General features: G+C 42.1%; 1 protein-coding gene across 2 annotated transcripts in view; it reads left to right on the top strand.

Annotated features, from left to right (window-relative positions):
• LOC124789570 (mitochondrial cardiolipin hydrolase) overlaps positions 1-13,966 on the top strand; it is a 68,150-nt gene extending 54,184 nt beyond the window's left edge. The window contains exons 3-4 of one of the 2 annotated variants that reach the window (XM_047256975.1): positions 13,080-13,310; positions 13,521-13,649. In XM_047256975.1, coding sequence (XP_047112931.1) covers positions 13,080-13,285 — 206 coding nt within the window. In that variant the 3' untranslated portion in view covers positions 13,286-13,310; positions 13,521-13,649. Of the gene's footprint in view, positions 1-13,079; positions 13,311-13,520 lie in introns of both variants that reach the window. The other variant, XM_047256974.1, reaches the window with a different exon arrangement.
• The last annotated feature ends 3,369 nt before the right edge of the window (positions 13,967-17,335 follow it).

Below are 17,335 nucleotides of genomic sequence, written 5' to 3'. Positions count from 1 at the left end.
TAATAAAAGAGGTAGCTTCCTCCTTAGTGCCCACCCGCTCTCTCTTTCTCACCTTTGATAGGGTGGTGCTTCCATCCAAGCTCAAAGCAGGCTATGAAATTATCACCATCCAGCTGTACATACTGAACCTGATTCGCTGCTACCATTATCAACAGCACTAGAATGTCTTGTCGAGACCCAGCCAAATGTGTCACCTGTTGGAGGGGTGCAGATGAGGGTGATTGTCCACCTCCTCCTCCCTAGTGTATCAACTGCAATGGCGGCCATGCTGCCTCCTCTCAGGATATTGCAGTGTATATTGATGAGTGGGTTGTTCAAGAGATCTGGGTAAAGAAAAAGGTGTCTTATCCAGTCGCTCGCAAGTTACTGGCTAGTCACAAACACTGCATTCTCCCGTCTGGTACCTATAGTTCTCTTCTTGTTACTCCTCGCTCCGTGAAGGACTTGGCCATGCAGACAAGCTACCTCCAATTCAGCTCTGAGGTTGTGAAATCACCCAGTGTCAAGGTAGCATTCCCATCCCCCTGTCTAGCCATCAAACTCTCACCTCAGGGGGTGAAACCACCAGCTACACAACCAGTGGGCCGGAAAGGACAGAAGGAATACTCTCGTGAAGACTTCCTCCGTCCCTCCAGCCCAACAACATCTGAGTCTTCATCTGACTGGAAAGGCTCGAAGAAGTCCACCAAAGGCAAACGGTCTTCTCCTTCACCACATCGAAGATCCTCTTCGATGGTATCGCCATGTGATACCTTAGCCCGGCCAGCCTCTGTGTCGTTTGTGTGCACCAACAACCATTGGACTCCACAGACCAACCATACAAGCAAGCTGATGCTTCTGTTGACCCCATGGAGCAGGATCCTCCTGCTCCAGTGCCCTGTAGTAGCACCTCTTCCCCAACTGTCAGTCGGCAGCTGCTGAGGTGACACCCCTACATCTCTTCCTCATGACTCTCCTCCAATGGAGCATTCACGGCCTTCAGTCTTACAAAGAGGATTTACGGCTGCTTTTAGTGTCGAAGCGTCCCCTTGTACTCTGCCTTCAGGAAACAAAATTGTATGCTCATGACCACTGTGAGCTTTCACATTTCTTACTGATTCGTTTTGACCTTCCCCCTGAAGGCGGCTTTCCATCTCATGGGGGTTCCATGCTGCTCATATGGGATGACATTCATAGTCAACCCATCTCCCTAACTACCAATCTTCAAGCTGTTGCTGCCCACCTTTTCCTTCCCCACCTGACTTTTTCCCCTGTACCATATATGTCCCTCTGTCATTCACTGTCACCAGGGCAGCCTTCCTTCAACTTATTGGGCAGCTACCTCCCCCAGTTTTGCTACTTGGCGACTTTAATATGCGTCATCTCCTTTGAGATTCTCCCAGGACCTTTCAGAGAGGTGCCCTCTTGGCTGACTTTCTGAACCGATTTAAACTCTTCTGCCTTAACACTGGAGCACCAACTTTCCTTTCTGACTCCTCCCTGGCTACCTTCAAAGAACAAATTTCTCCAGTTGTGATGACCAGGTAGAACATCTCACAAACGTTATCGTTACTGCTGCAGAGCTGGCCGGTGTGGCCGAGTGGTTCTAGGTGCTTCAGTCTGGAACTGCGCGACCACTACAGTCACAGGTTCGAATCCTGCCTCGGGCATGGATGTGTGTGATTTTCCTTAGGTTAGTTAGGTTTAAGTAGTTCTGTTCTAGGGGACTGATGACCTCAGATGTTGAGTCCCATAGCGCTCAGAGCCATTTGAACCTTATTGCTGCAGAACATTCCATCCCCCGCACTTCCTTTTTACCACGTATTGTCCCAGTCCCGTGGTGGACTGAGGCATGCCACGACACAATTCACGCTCAGAGACGTGCTTTCCGCATATTTAACCACCGCCCTACACTGGCAAACTGCATTTATTATAAACAGATGTATGCAAAGTGTTGTCACGTTCTTCAGGATAGCAAAAGAGCTAGCTGGATTTCATTCACTAGTTCCGCACCTACCTCTGTTGTGTGGGCCAACCTCCAATGGCGATCTGGAACCAAGATCCATCCCCAATTTCCAGCCTGACAGTAGCTGACGATGTCATCGTGGACCCTACTGCTATCTCCAGCACCTTGGGCCGCCATTTTGCGGAAGTTTTCAGCTCTTCCCACTATCACTCTACCTTCCTCCATTAGAAACGAGTGGAGGATGCTCATGCGATACCATTCTCTTCTTCAAATTGTGAGTGCTGCAATGCTGCCTTTTCAATGAGGGAGCTATGACATGCTTTCAGTTCATCACGATTCTCCGCCCCATGTCCAGACACTATCCACATTCAGAAGTTGCAGCACCTTTCTCTTGTGGGCAAGCATTTTCTGATTAACACGTACAATCGCATTTGGGCAGAGGACACATTTCCTGGATACTGGCATGAAGCCACCATCATACCCATACCTAAGCCCGGTAAGGACAAAAACCTTCCTTCCAACTACCGCGCCACCTCTTTTACCAGATGTGTTTGCAAGATGATGGCACATATGATTCATGCCCGGCTGGTGTGGTGGCTCAAGTCTCGCCATTTACTAATGAATGCACAGTGTGGATTTCGAGCATGGCGTTCAGCAGTTTACCATCTCTTTACTTTGTCCACCCATGTCATGAATAGTTTTCTGCGGAAATCCCAGACTGTGGTCATGTTTTTCGATTTGGAGAAGGCCTACTACACCCGCTGGAGAACTAGTATCCTCTGTACCCTTTACACAAGGGGCTTCCATGGGCGCCTGCCCTGTTTTTGTCTGGCATTTTTACATGACCGAGTTTTCAAGGTGCATGTGGATTCTGCCTTATCGGATTCCTTTATCCAGGAAAATGGTGTGCCTCAGGGTTCCGTCCGAAGCGTCGTCCTCTTCGCTATCGCCATTAACCCTATAATGGCCTGTCTCCCCCCCCCCCCCCCCCCCCCCTCCCCCCAGGCATGTCTGGCTCCCTTTTTGTTGACGATTTTGTTATCTATTCCAGTTCTCCATGGACCTGTCTCACTGAGCAGCATCTTCAGCACTGCCTTATGCTCTTTACTCCAGATGCATCGACAATGGTTTTCGCTTTTCCACTGACAAAACTGTCTGTATGAATTTCTGATGGTGCACTTTCTTTCTCCAACCATCTTTACATCTTGTGCCTGTTGCTCTTCCATTGTTGAAACTACGAAATTCCTGGAGCCCATGCTCAATAGGACATTATCTTGGTCCTCCCATGTGTCTTACCTGGCAGCCCGCTATATGCTTTCCCTCACTGTCCTACGTGTCCTCAACGGTACTTCCTGGGGTGCTTACCGAACCACCCTCCTCCATTTGTACCAGTCCCTTGTCCATTCAAAACTCCAATGTGGGTGCTTTGTTTATGCATCTGCACATCTGTCCTTTTTATGGCATCTCAATACTATCCACCATCGTGGCATCCGTTTGGCCACTGATGCCTTTTACACTAGCCCGGTTAAGAGTCTATAAGCTGATGCTGCTGAACTACCACTGTCCTACCGCTGTGACTCTCTCCTCAACAGGTATGCATCCCGTTTGTCTGCCATACGTGGCCACCCCTCCTATGCCTCCTTCTTTGATGATTCCTTTGATCGTCGGTATGGGGCTCCTCCCTCTTCTCTGTTACCTCCTGGAGTCCGCTTTCGGCACTTGCTATGGTGGCTTAACTTCACACTACCTGCAGCTTTCCCAATGGATGTGAACACTTCACCCCCTTGGCTTCATGAAGCGGTCTATGTTAACCTTGGCATTCATTCGGTGCCTAAGGACACTACTCCAGCCTCAGTTTATCACCTTCAGTTTCACGACCTTGGCATGGAATTTCGCATTAGTACCTTTGCATACACTGACAGCTCTCGGACTGACCATGAGGTCCGGTGTGCTTTCGTCATTGGCACCCGTTTCTTTCGTATCGGCTTCCAGCACATTGCTCATTATTTACAGGCGAGTTCTTTGCCTTGTATCAGGCCACAGAGTACATCTGGCAGCACAGCCTTTTCAATTGTGTCCTCTGCTGAGACTCACTCAGTGCCCTTCAAAGTCTCTGTGCGCTGCACACTGCTCATCCCTTAGTGCAGCGGGTCGAGGAAAACTGTCATTTGCTCACTCTTGGTGGAGCCAGTGTCATGTTTCTGTGGGTCGGTTGGCCAGGAAACGAGGCTGCTGACGCTGCTGCGAAGGCTGCAGTCCTCATACCTCAGCCTGTGGGTACCTATATTACCTCCAATGACCTCTGCATTGTCGTCTGTCAGGAGGTGGTGTCACTTTGGCATCGTCAATGGTCCTCCCTTCATGGGAATAAGCTTTGGCTTATTAAACCTCACTCAGCACCATGGACAACCTCCTCTCAGCCCTCCTGCCAGGAGATTATTTTAACTTGGCTGCGTATTGGGCACTGCCTTTCTAGCCATCATCATTTGGTAAGTGGCGCTACCCCACCACTTTGTACATATTTCGCCCAAATTTTAACTGTCCACCACTTCCTATTGGAATGCCCTTTTTTTAGCCATTTACGTTCCAGCTTGGTTTTGCCAACTGATTTATCAGCCGTTTTAGCAAATGACGTGCGGGCTATCGACTGTGTTTTACTTTTTATCTGTCAAAGCAGTATGGCGAAGGCCATTTAATTTTTAGTTTTGGAGCTCTGTTTCTGTATGGTGTCTTTTTTAGCCCATTTTCCATATGCCTATTTTTAATTGTCTTCTATTCTATCAATTGCGACTGACGTATAGTCGTTTAAATCCTCTCTGTGTTCATGTTCTATGGTTTTGATTTGGGCACAGATGACCCCAGTTGGCTACCAGGATGCAGACTTTGGAGATGGGGATGCAGGAACCAGATCTTTGGTCTACTCTGCGCCAGCAATTGTTGGAGGCTAGGAATGCAGATTGGTGTCCCCTGGTTCCTCCAAGTAGACTGTGAACCATAAAGAGGGACCATGAGAATGTGGCAGTCTTCCCTTCATGCTTCTCACAGGGCATCTGCTGTCCTTTGGCTTCACATTGGCCACACTTGGCTGACCCGCAGCCACATCCTCTGACATGAGGATCCACCCCACTGTCAGTATGTCTCGCAGTGTCCACAATCTACTGGACTGCCCTAATTTTGCCACTTTATGGTGAAATCTTAATTGTACCAACATGCTACCTCCGCTGCTGGCGGATAATACCGAAGTAGCTGAGATGGTTTTGTATTTGTACATGAAGCCTTGTCGGCCATTGCAGCCCTTTTAATTCATATTATTCTTTTACATCTGTTGTTGATTGACATACTCATCATCGTTGCTCCCATTCCAGAGATTTTATTGTGTCCCTATAGGTAGTTTTCTTATGGTAATGCAGGGTCTGGAAGCATCAGTCAGGTGCAGAAGGTGTGTCTCCGGTCACATAACGTGTCCTGTTGGGCCTCCAGCTGGTTTCTGAGAGGGACAACTCTCCGCCTTCGCCCTTTTACCCCTTTCTCACATTTGCTTGCTTCTATCTTTCGGTTTTTTTCATTCTTGGACACAATCGAGTTAATTGGGATTTATCTTTTGTGTCCTTCCCCTCTGGGGACTATTCCCATCTTGACTCACAAAGGATTGAGCATCTAATGACCTTGTCATTTGGTCCCTTTAACTTCATTAATCCAATCTCTCTCTTTTCATGGTCTCACTCAAGAACTCACTTGTCCTCGCATTTCATACAGTATTATCCAACCAACTCTACCTCTGCATGTACACTATGCTCTTGCTAATCCGGCCCTCAATATTCTAGCCTCTCAGTAATCTGGCGCATATCCAAAAACACGTGCCCAATGAATTATCATGCACAAAAATGCTTGCTTAAACATTGTTTTATGTACTGTATTTGAAATTGCAGCTTTTTTTACAGTTTGGAATCATGTCTTCTAAAAGGAAACATGTTACGCTATACCTCAAGCAGGAACTCGAAATTTTAGATAAGTTAAATCGAGGTTCTTTGTAGAAAGAAATTGCTGGCTGACTTCAGTGTTGGACGAGCAACTATTTATGACATCAAAAAGAAAGATGATGATATTCGACAGTACTCAACACAAATGGATAGTAAGTTGCAAAAACGGAAGGTTATGCGAAAGAGTGAGAATGAAGAACTGGATGTAGCTGTTTATAGATGGTTCATACAACAACGCAGTAAAGGAATTCCAGTCAGTGGCCTGATTATAAAGGAAACAGCAGCTGCATTTAACAAACAACTTGGCAGTAGTTACTTGTTTGCTGCGAGCGAATTGTCACTCAGCTAACAATAAGGATGCTGATGCCCTGTGTAATGCTGATGAAACAGGACTCTTTTACAAGATGCTTCCTTCAGAAACATTAGTAGCCAACAATGAGAAGGAAGCTCGTGGTTACAAGAAACAGAAACAGTGCGTAACATTAATGGCTTGTTGTAATGCAAATGGGAGTCATAAACTACCGCTTATGTTGATTGGAAAATCCCAACATCCACGTTGTTTTCAACACACTGACATAAATGCTTTACCAGTGCAGTATTGTATTCAGAAAAAAGTGTGGATGGGCGACAAATATTGTCTTGGTGGTTCCATGAAACATTTCTACCAGCAGTGAGAAAAGAGCAAAAGAACAAGCTTCCACTGAAAGCTATCCTTATAATTGACAGTGCTCCCAGTCATCCTTCAGATGTGTCTCTAAAGTCAAATGGTATACAAGCACTCTTTCTCCCACCCAGTGTGACGACCCTAATCCAGCCTGTGGACCAGGGAATTCTGGAATTAATTAAACGTCATTATTGGCATCCACTTCTCGTCTCCTTGCTGAACGAAAGTGAAAACGACTCTTATCGAGACTTTGCTGAAGGCGTGAAAAGCAGTTAACATACGTGATGTTGTTTTCCAAGCAGCCAAAGCATGGGATAAAGTGGAGAGCGCTGCCACAATGAAGAGCTGGAGAAAATTGATGCTGAGTTGGCTTCAGTAGTGAATGACTGTGATGAGCCAGTCAGTTCGGAATTATCAATTACTTTGTACGCTGACATGTTCCACAACCTTCTAGGAGGAGAAGAAATTGATGATGAAGATGTTACTAACTGGCTGGATGAGGAAAACTGTGATATGGACTAAACTTTTAACAGATGAAGAAATAATCAAAAGTGTGCTAGAAAGTAATGAGGAAAGTGATGAAGAAGAGGATAGAGGAAAAGAGAGCGTGAAGATTACTCAAACTGCTGGTGCTGAAGCTGCAGAGGTCTTCCTGGAGTACATTACGCAACAACCAGTTACATGCAGTACCAATGCAATGCTTGTAAAGCAGTTGCATGATAAAGTATGCCACCATCGCGTATCATCATTGTGACAGTTAAAAATTAGGGACATGTTTCATAGTGAGTGATACGACTGTATAATTACGTCCAGTATATTGTACACTCAAGGATTAAGTTTTCTTTGAAAATTAATGTATTTTTAGATTTAACCCGTCAGTACATGCAGGTGGTCTGTCAGACCAAGGAGAATATTTTCACATTAATGCAATGTCTGAAAGTTGTTTCCAAGAAGCTATCTTCGCATTACCTTTAAGTTAGTGTAATAGGAGTCATTTGTTATGGTGTATCTGGTATTTCAACAATAGCACTTCTGGTTAGCTCACAACAAAGAGGTCTAGGGTCTCACAGGCCAGCCACGTGCTCTAGTGTCAGTTTGTTGTTAGCTCTGCCAAGGTTATTCACGCGCGCTTATTTGTGGTATCTGCTTAGTTTAGTGGTAGAACAGATTTTTTGTGCTTTGTACCTTATTTTAGTGTTTTGTAAGTGTTGTAACTGCATCATGGCTTATTCATACGAGGCATAGGAGGAAAGAATTAGGAACTTGATCGAAGAAGTAATGGCTGAAAGTGGCTGTGGTGATTCTGAAGATGGAGGAATCGACTTTGAAGACATCCAGGATCCAGAGTGGAAAAGTGATTCCGGCACCGAACAAAAAACGTCGAGTGATGAATCAGTGATGTGATGTGCTGACAGTGATGTGTTTGTCGGTAAAGACGGAACAGTATGGAACTCACGTGCTCCACTAAAGAACTCCTGCACACGTTGTTATAACATCATAACTCATTTACCAGGTGTGAAAGGTGCTGTGAAAAGTGCTACAAATCCTCTACAGTTCTGGGAACTGTTTTTTGATGAAAACATTATACACATACTCGTTGACTGCACTAATAGGTACATTCAAAGTATCCAGGGAAACTTTTCAAGGGAAAGAGATGCACAACAAACTAATAAAGCTGAAGTAAAGGACTTCTTGGGATTATTGTACTATGCTGGTGTAATGCGTGCCCATCGACTAAGTCTGCAAGATTTGTGGCGAACAGATGGCACAGGAGTTGAAATATTTCATCTCACAATGGGCATAAACAGATTTCGTTTTCTCCTTTGATGCCTCAGATTCGACGATAAACAAACGAGAATGGAAAGGGAGAAAACAGATCACATGGCAGTGATAAGACAGGTGTTCAGCCTAATTGTTGAAAACTTTCAGAAGGCTTATACAGTTTCTGAATACGTGACAGTTGATGAAAAACTAGAAGCATTCCGTGGAAGATGCAGATTCCTACAGTGCATGCCAAATAAGCCAAACAAGTAGGGAGTAAAGATTTTTGCAGCAGTGGATGCCAGAATGTTTTACACATTCAACACGGAGGTATGTGTTGGGCAACAGCCTGAAGGCCCTTACAGACAGGACAGCAGACCAGTTGAACTTGTTCAGAGACTTTGCCAACCTATCCTGAATACAGGCTGCAACATAACTTGCGACAATTATTTTACAAGTTATGAGTTTTCAAACACATTGAGTACGAAGAAGACGACCATCGTTGGTACCATGAGGAGGAACAAGAGATAAGTCCCAAGGGGATTTATTAACACTAAAAACTGACAAGAAAAGTCATCTATGTTTGGGTTTCAGAAAAATTGCACCTTAGTCTCTTATGTGCCGAAACGAAATAGAGTGGTATTACTACTGTCAACGATGCACCACAATGGAAATATTGACAAAAATATAGGGAATTATAAAAAAAACAGAAATTATCACTTTCTATAACCATACTAAGGGTGGAGTTGATGTTGTAGATGGAATGAGTGCAACATATAATGTAGCCAGAAACACAAGAAGATGGCCAATGGTTGTATTTTATAGCATCATGAACACAGCTGCGATAAATGCTGCTATTATTTTCAACTCAAATCAGAAAGAACAACTGAGAAGAAGAGAGTTTTTGAGGCAGCTTTCTTTTGCGCTCCTGCATGATCATCTTCAGCAAAGAGTAATGTCAAAAATATTGCCAAGGAAGATAACTGAGAGAATTGGAGAGCTTTGCAGTGTGAAAATTTCTGAAGTGGAATCAACTGCGACTTCACGAGGACGGTGCGTGGACTACAGAAGCAGAAACAGAAAACAAGATATAGTTAAGAACTGCAAGAAATGCATTTGCCTTGAACATTCTGTTACTGTGTGCCGAGACTGTATCGGCAAAATATCTGATTGAATACATGCATTAATTTGATAAAAGCTAAATTTTATGTATCTCCACTTGTGTAAATATTTTTGACCAAAATATTAAATTTATCCCTTAAATATATTTACTAAACTGATTTTTAATGATATTACTTCATTTAATAACGCTTCCCTCCATAATATACATCTAAATGCAAATTCAGAAAGATAGAAACTGCAAGGATCTGTGAGACCAGCTGCGTGTACTGCCACCTGTTTCCAGGTGCGTGCACCGCCGGGTTAATAAACTATATCCTCTATGCTTTAAAACTGTATCCTTTGTTTTAATAAAGTACAGTACACTATATCCCATATGTTTTCAAAATAAATAAAAAACAAAATAAACGAATCAAATAAATTTCAGACACTCAAAAATCTAGCACCCATGTGTGTCAGGAATGACCAGATTAGTGAGAATCTAGTGTAACTGCTACTGAACCTTATCTTCCTTATGTCTCCAGATCATTTGTTCATCAGCAAAGGCCATTCACTTATCATTATCCCATCCATCTCCTGCCACCTTGTACATTGTCATGCATGACAACCACAAAAAGTAAGGGTGAAATTGCAATTTCTTTTTTAAAATGTCTTTTCTGATTCACTTGATCTGTTGCACCATTTCCTATTTTAATACATCTTTTACTTCCATGGTACATTTCTTTCATCTTGTCAGTTCCCATTTTTTCGTACCTTTGTTCTCCAGAGCCTCCACAGTTTAATGTGGCATACACTATCAAACATTTTCTCAAGACCCAGGAAGGCAATCAACAAAGTGGACCCATATGCATAATAATTTCTCCTCTGAACTCCCTTACCACAAATGTTACGACTGTTGTTGATCTCTGGCCAGAACCTGTCTGCTATTCATGTATGTCCTTCTCAACTTAGCACCTTGTTGTGCTGTGGGATATCAATCACCCCTGCACTTTTCTTAAATTCTCTCATTTTCTTTCTCGAAGACATGGACAGTTACTCATTTTTTCATATTGTGAGGTATTTTCATCTCCTTCCCAATTATCTTTGTCATAGCGTATAGCTACTGCCTCCCTATAACTCCAATTGCTCTTACCATTTCTTCTTACACCATGTCAACATTTTTAATAATATATATTGTAATGGTCTTAGTTGCAGTTAGCCATTGCTACAATAAATATTTAAAAAAATATTATACAGTTTCAGCTTCTATCATGACAATATGTCATCCATTATTAACATTATCTACATATTGCGCCTTTCCTCCTTTCATAAGATTCCCTGCTGATTCTAGTTCTACCCAGGTCAAATGCTTTTCAGTTTCTTTTCCTTGGTTATTATCCATCTTTTCATTAGGTAGTCAGGGTCAAGTACTCAGCTGTGAGGGTGAAGATGAGGACCAATCATCATCATCATCATCATCATCATCATCATCATTTAAGACTGATTATGCCTTTCAGCGTTCAGTCTGGAGCGTAGCCCCCTTATAAAATTCCTCCATGATCCCCTATTCAGTGCTAACATTGGTGCCTCTTCTGATGTTAAACCTGTGACTTCAAAATCATTATTAACCGAATCCAGGTACCTTCTCCTTGGTCTGCCCCGACTCCTCCTACCCTCTACTGCTGAACCCATGAGTGACTTGGGTAACCTTGCTTCTCCCATGCGTGTAACATGACCCCACCATCTAAGCGTGTTCGCCCTGACTGCTACATCTATAGAGTTCATTCGCTGTTTTTCTTTGAGTTCCTCATTGTGGACACTCTCCTGCCATTGTTCCCATCTACTAGTACCTGCAATCATCCTAGCTACTTTCATATCCGTAACCTCAACCTTGTTGATGAGGTAACCTGAATCCACCCAGCTTTTGCTCCCATACATCAAAGTTGGTCGAAAGATTGAACGGTGCACAGATAACTTAGTCTTGGTACTGACTTCCTTCTTGCAGAAGAGAGTAGATCGTAGCTGAGCGCTCACTGCATTAGCTTTGCTACACCTCGCTTCCATTTCTTTCACTGTGTTGCCATCCTGTGAGAATATGCGTCCTAAGTACTTGAAACTGTCCACCTGTTCTAACTTTGTTCCTCCTATTTGGCACTCAATCCGTTTATATTTCTTTCCCACTGACATTACTTTCGTTTTGGAGATGCTAATCTTCATACCATAGTCCTTACATTTCTGATCTAGCTCTGAAATATTACTTTGCAAACTTTCAATCGAATCTGCCGTCACCACTAAGTCATCCGCATATGCAAGACTGCTATTGTTTTCAACATATGATCCATAAATAATATGAACAACAGTGGAGACAGGTTGCAGCCTTGTCTTACCCCTGAAACTACTCTGAACCATGAACTCAATTTACCATCAACTCTAACTGCTGCCTGACTATCCATGCAAAGACCTTTAATTGCTTGCAAAAGTTTGCCTCCTATTCTATACTCTCGTAGAACAGACAATAACTTCCTCCTAGGAACCCGGTCATATGCCTTTTCTAGATCTATAAAGCGTAGATACCATTCCCTGTTCCACTCATAACACTTCTCCATTATTTGCCGTAAGCTAAAGATCTGGTCCTGACAACCTCTAAGAGGCCTAAACCCACACTGATTTTCATCCTATTGGTCCTCTAACTGACAGATGAGGACCAAAAATGGATAAAATTCGAAAATTCCGTATTACTCCTTCTTTTGGCAGAGCTCTTTAAAATTGACCAAGTACACAATCTTATCAACTTTGTGTGCTTGTGTGTGTGCGCGTGTGTGCGTGCGTGCTTGTGTGCTTGCATGCGTGCGGCGTGCAAGGGGGGCCAGATTGTTACAGTGATTCGGTAGGTGTGACAGTGTTTTATTAACTTTTTCACTTCTAATGAGGGCCACCTGTGCCTTTCTGTCTTGCCTGTCATTCTTTACTCTCCTTTGCTGGGTCATTTTTCATAGCTCCGTCTCCATGCCACAACATTTAGATCTTTCCACCAACCCCCACCCTCACCCCCCACCTCAGGAGGGTCATCTTTTATATGCACAGTTTTTTGGGTCTCGTGTGGGTCTGTTAGGTTTATGTCGATATGTTGTTTTTAATTTATTATCATTATTTGCCATCTGAGTACAGCCATACATATACATATGTTTGAACTAAAACATAATGTAAGTGGACAGATTTACAGTTACCAACCCATTCTTGTTGAAAGTTAGGGACCTTCTTATGGAACATCAAAGTTCCTCGTGCTGGAACTGAGTCACCAGTACTAGGTTGATTTTTATGTTAATCTGTACATTTGCATTTGGATAACACTAGCCATTCAGCATTCCACCTCATTTATCTCTGACTACTAGGTTGAGAACGTTTAACAGATATCCAGCTTGTTCTTTTGTATGTTCTGTCCAAGAAATTTGCAATTTTCATTGCAGTATGCTGTTATGAATTGAGACTAAAATAACTGCTGTGATTTTTACTACTGATGTTTGCAACAAAACCAAATTACTTCCAAAAAATTTGCTGAAGACTGATCCAGCAAAACAGATCAGTTTCTGTATCAGTGTCACCATTCATATGTGATATGTTGTTTTTTCAGAGAAAGGCATGCTGAGAAAGAATTGTCATACAAGTGTTCAGTTATTCTTTCTCACCAGTTACCTTATTGCAAGGGTGTTGATGCTGAAGCCTGGTCCCACAACAGAACTCAAGCTTCAAAAATATCCTGCAGTCCAAAATAGCAAAGTTGCTCCACACTTGCACACTGTCTTGCATTTGACGATAGTATCACAGTCTGTAAAATAGTGAGAAGACCCTGGTTCAATTCCTGGTACAGTTACATTATTACTTCACCTTTTAAGGATAACTTAAAGTAAGAAAAATATATTATTACAGAAACACAATGATTTTATAAATTTCCTGCCCCGGTTTGAGTGAGTTTACCAATTAATGAAATGGAACTAACTCATATTAATATCTTCATCTCTACTATATGTTTCATACATTTAATTTTATTGAACTGATTTAAACTGTTGTGCAGGTATACCAGTTCGTATGAAGAAATCTCCATACTTGATGCACCACAAATTTTTCATTGTGGATGATGAACTTCTCGCAACCGGCTCATTCAATTGGACATTACAGGCCATAAGTGGCAACTGGGACAATGTCATTGTTACTTCGCAGACAGATATTGTTCAACCATTTGTTAGTGAATTTGAAAAACTATGGACAGAATTTTCACGACCTTCACTAGATACGTGTTGATAGTAATGCATTTTTATACTTTGTTTTCAGTGATAGTGCCATTATTGCAATAACTGTGATTGGTTTCAATAACTGTGATTGGTTTTATACTGAGTCATCAATGCAGGACTGAAATTATGTTGATAATGGTACTACTTGTTAGTGTCATATTTTATTAGTGTTACTATATTTGATGATGATTTTTAATTCCATTTTAATTAATGATGATGCTGTACAAAATGGTGAGAAACTGTGTATTGTGCTCAATAAGATAAATTAGTTAAATGCAAATGCTTTCATGATGTTAAACATTTGTTTAAAAAACAGGAGAGAGAGACAGATAGAGAAAGAGAGAGAGAGAGAGAGAGAGAGAGAGAGAGAGAGAGAGAGAGAGAGAGCCAATTGCTTTGTAGAAGAACTTTGTCTTAAGGTTATGCAATTATTTGGCTTTTCTATGTGACCTTGTGCCACTCACTTTGTTAGCAGATAACATGTTTATTACTTAGTGGCCACATTAGTTGTAATTAATGTAAGTATTGAAACAACGTATATATTAATATGCATATTTATTAACACAGAGCACAAAGCAATAGGTTTGTGCTATCATACGTTCTGTAAAATACACAAGCACGGCAAATTAACAATTGAATACAGTACTGATAGTCATGGCACTTCTATACCTGGATAGAAATTCTTTAAAAATGTAGAACACTTGAGACACAACATTTCCTATCCAGCTAGTTTCAGGATGGGCTGTCGTGTACCCACTTCAGCAAATCCTTGTTGATTTCTTAAAGTTCATTATGTTTCACCTCAATCTGTATATTTTCTGATCCAGTCCGTGAAGTGTTGTCCCTGTGTCCATTTTTATTCTGTTGTACTGTTGGTTCAGGAGGTAGTTGAATTAAGTGCCATTCATCTTCAGTTCTGTATTGTCCAGTATTCTTAAAAATGCTGCATTTTCTGAGCTGATTTTGATGCCTATAGACAGGTCGGTAAGGCAGTTTCATGATGTATAGGATATTTCTCAGCTGTTTGATTACACTGCCAATGATCCATGGTGAACCAACTGACAACTCATTTGAGAAATTTTTGTCATATAGCTGATAACTGATCTGGAACTAGGATCTCTTCTTTGGGTTTGTATCTTATTTTGATGTGAGAATCAGCTACAATGTGGTACTTCGCTGCCAGCCATGCAATTCAGTTGGTGGTTTTCCAGTTATTGGATTTGGAGATGTGCATTTTCTGGAGAGCATCTTTCTTGTTCTCTCCTTCTTGGTTAGCCTTTTTCACGACTTCTTTGAAAGGTCTGACAGATTTTTCTGCTCCACCATTCAAAGCAGTGTGAAATGGAACTGTAGAAATGGAACTGTAGTCATGTGTTCCATGCCATTCCTGCCTTAGAAATCTTCTAATTTCTTTGATACAAATTGTGCCCCATTGTCAGAAACAATGGTCTTGGGGAATCCTGTGACAAAAAAATTTTGGAGTGCCTTTAGTGTGGCTTCTGTAGTTGACGTTATGTCAAATACATATACGAGGGTTGCTCAGACAGTAATGCACCACAGTTTTTCCTGAGTGAGCGCACCAAGTTTCCGTCACTTCCAACAGATAGTGTAGCTGAAGGACAGTTACAAAATGGCACCTGTAGGTAAATTATGTTACAAGCAATGTGCCGTCATTGAATTTCTCACTGTAGAGAAACAAACTGGGGAATATTCACAAATGCTTTTGCAAAGTCTATGGAGCATCTGCTGTTGAAGAAAGCACAGTTAGTTACTGGGCATGGAGGGTGATGTCATCAGAAGGCTGTTCGGCACAGCTCCACTATTTGCAGCAGTCAGGGAGACCATCCGCAGCTGTCACCCCTGACATGTTGCAGCGAGATGACATTATCATTCGCGAGGACAGACGGATTACGACTTGGCAGTTAGTTGGTGCTGCATTTGTCAATCAGCAAAGGAAGTGTGGATGCAATTATCCATGTTCTTGGCTATTCAAAAGTGTGTGCAAGATGGGTCTCGCAGTGTCTAACACTGGATCCCAAATCGCACAGAAAAAGCATTTGTTGCAAAATTCCTGGATGGATTGTGATGGGTGATGAAACCTGGGTTCACCATATTGAGACCAAAAGAAAATGACAGTCAATGGAATGGCACCATTCCCACGTCCTACAGAAGAAAAAATTTAAAGCAACTGCTTCCGCCAGTAAGGTCATGATCACAGTGTTCTGGGACTGTGAAGATGTGATTATCACTGATGTGATGTGGTACCATTAACTCAGAAACATATGTCAACACATTAACAAAACTTAAGACATGCTTCCGGTGACCTCAGAAACCCAGGAGATATTTTGCTGCAACACGATAATGCTCGGCCCCACACAAGTCTTAGGACTGCTAAACACATCACAAACAGGATTGGAGGGTGTTACCCAATCCACCCTACAGCCCTGACCTAGCCCCCTTGGACTTCCGCTTGTTTGTGCCATTAAAGGATTCCATTTGTAGAAGACATTTTGAGGATAATGAGAAGGTGATTCACACAGTGACGCACTGGCTCCACCACCAGGACATGGATTGGTACCGACATTGCATACACGCCCGTGTTTCGCATAGAATGGGATGGTGATTATGTGGAAAAATAGGATTTGTAGATAAAATGCCATTCTTTCATGTGTGTAATTCTTATTATGCTCAATAAAGAATTGTTGAAGAAAAAAAAAATGCGGTGCATTACTTTCTGGGCAACCCTCGTATACGAGGACTATGAATGTGTGTCCACTCTTACGAACCAGGATGCTATCTAGAATGATCCAGCATGATGATTTTGAATCCTTTCCTATGGTTCTGTTCTTGAGACTTGTTCTGAAAATCGATTTTTGGATTTTGTTTTATCTATTGATAAAGTTCATCACACCATTTCTTCAATTCCTTTGTCCTTTTTTGGCCACCAGCAACATCTTCTTGCTATTTGCTTCATTCTGACAGTGCCCTAGTGTCCATCATGAACTATCTTCCAAATTACCTTTTGGATATAACCCTTGTAAAATATGTCTGGAGAAGTAACAAGTCATTGCAATCCTTTTGTCAAAATATGGCTGCAAAAAGTTGTGTTTCTTGGGAAATAGTTTGGGTTTCCATGTTTCACATAATAAGACACCATTTTTAGTGCTGCATCATTTGTTCATGCCTTTACAATTTTTCGTGATCAGCGGGAAATGAATTTATCTGTTTATTAATTTCTTCATAAAGTTGCAAGCAGAAGTCTTCAGGTATATGGAATTTTTCATCCAGACCAGTGAGCAAGTTGATAAGGCATGAATATTGCCATGGTTTTCTGTGGACCTGCATTGGATTTCATTGTTATATCCAATCTTTGTAGTCTCTGAACTACAATTACTGATATCTGCTTGCTTGGGTGAAATACTGAAGCCAGAGGCATGTGGTCTATGATCAGTTCAAACTTTTCCATACAAATACCGGAGAAATTTTTTGACACTGTAGATTCTGAAAAGTGATTCCTTTTCAATCTGGCTGTACCTGGCCTGAATCAAAGGTGATGAATTTTTCTGATTCATATGGGTACTTGTGAGACAATATTGCT

The sequence above is a fragment of the Schistocerca piceifrons genome, chromosome 3 (genome assembly GCF_021461385.2).
Source record: "Schistocerca piceifrons isolate TAMUIC-IGC-003096 chromosome 3, iqSchPice1.1, whole genome shotgun sequence".
In the NCBI taxonomy this organism is placed as follows: domain Eukaryota; kingdom Metazoa; phylum Arthropoda; class Insecta; order Orthoptera; family Acrididae; genus Schistocerca; species Schistocerca piceifrons.
This window is presented reverse-complemented; position numbering and strand designations above follow the sequence as displayed.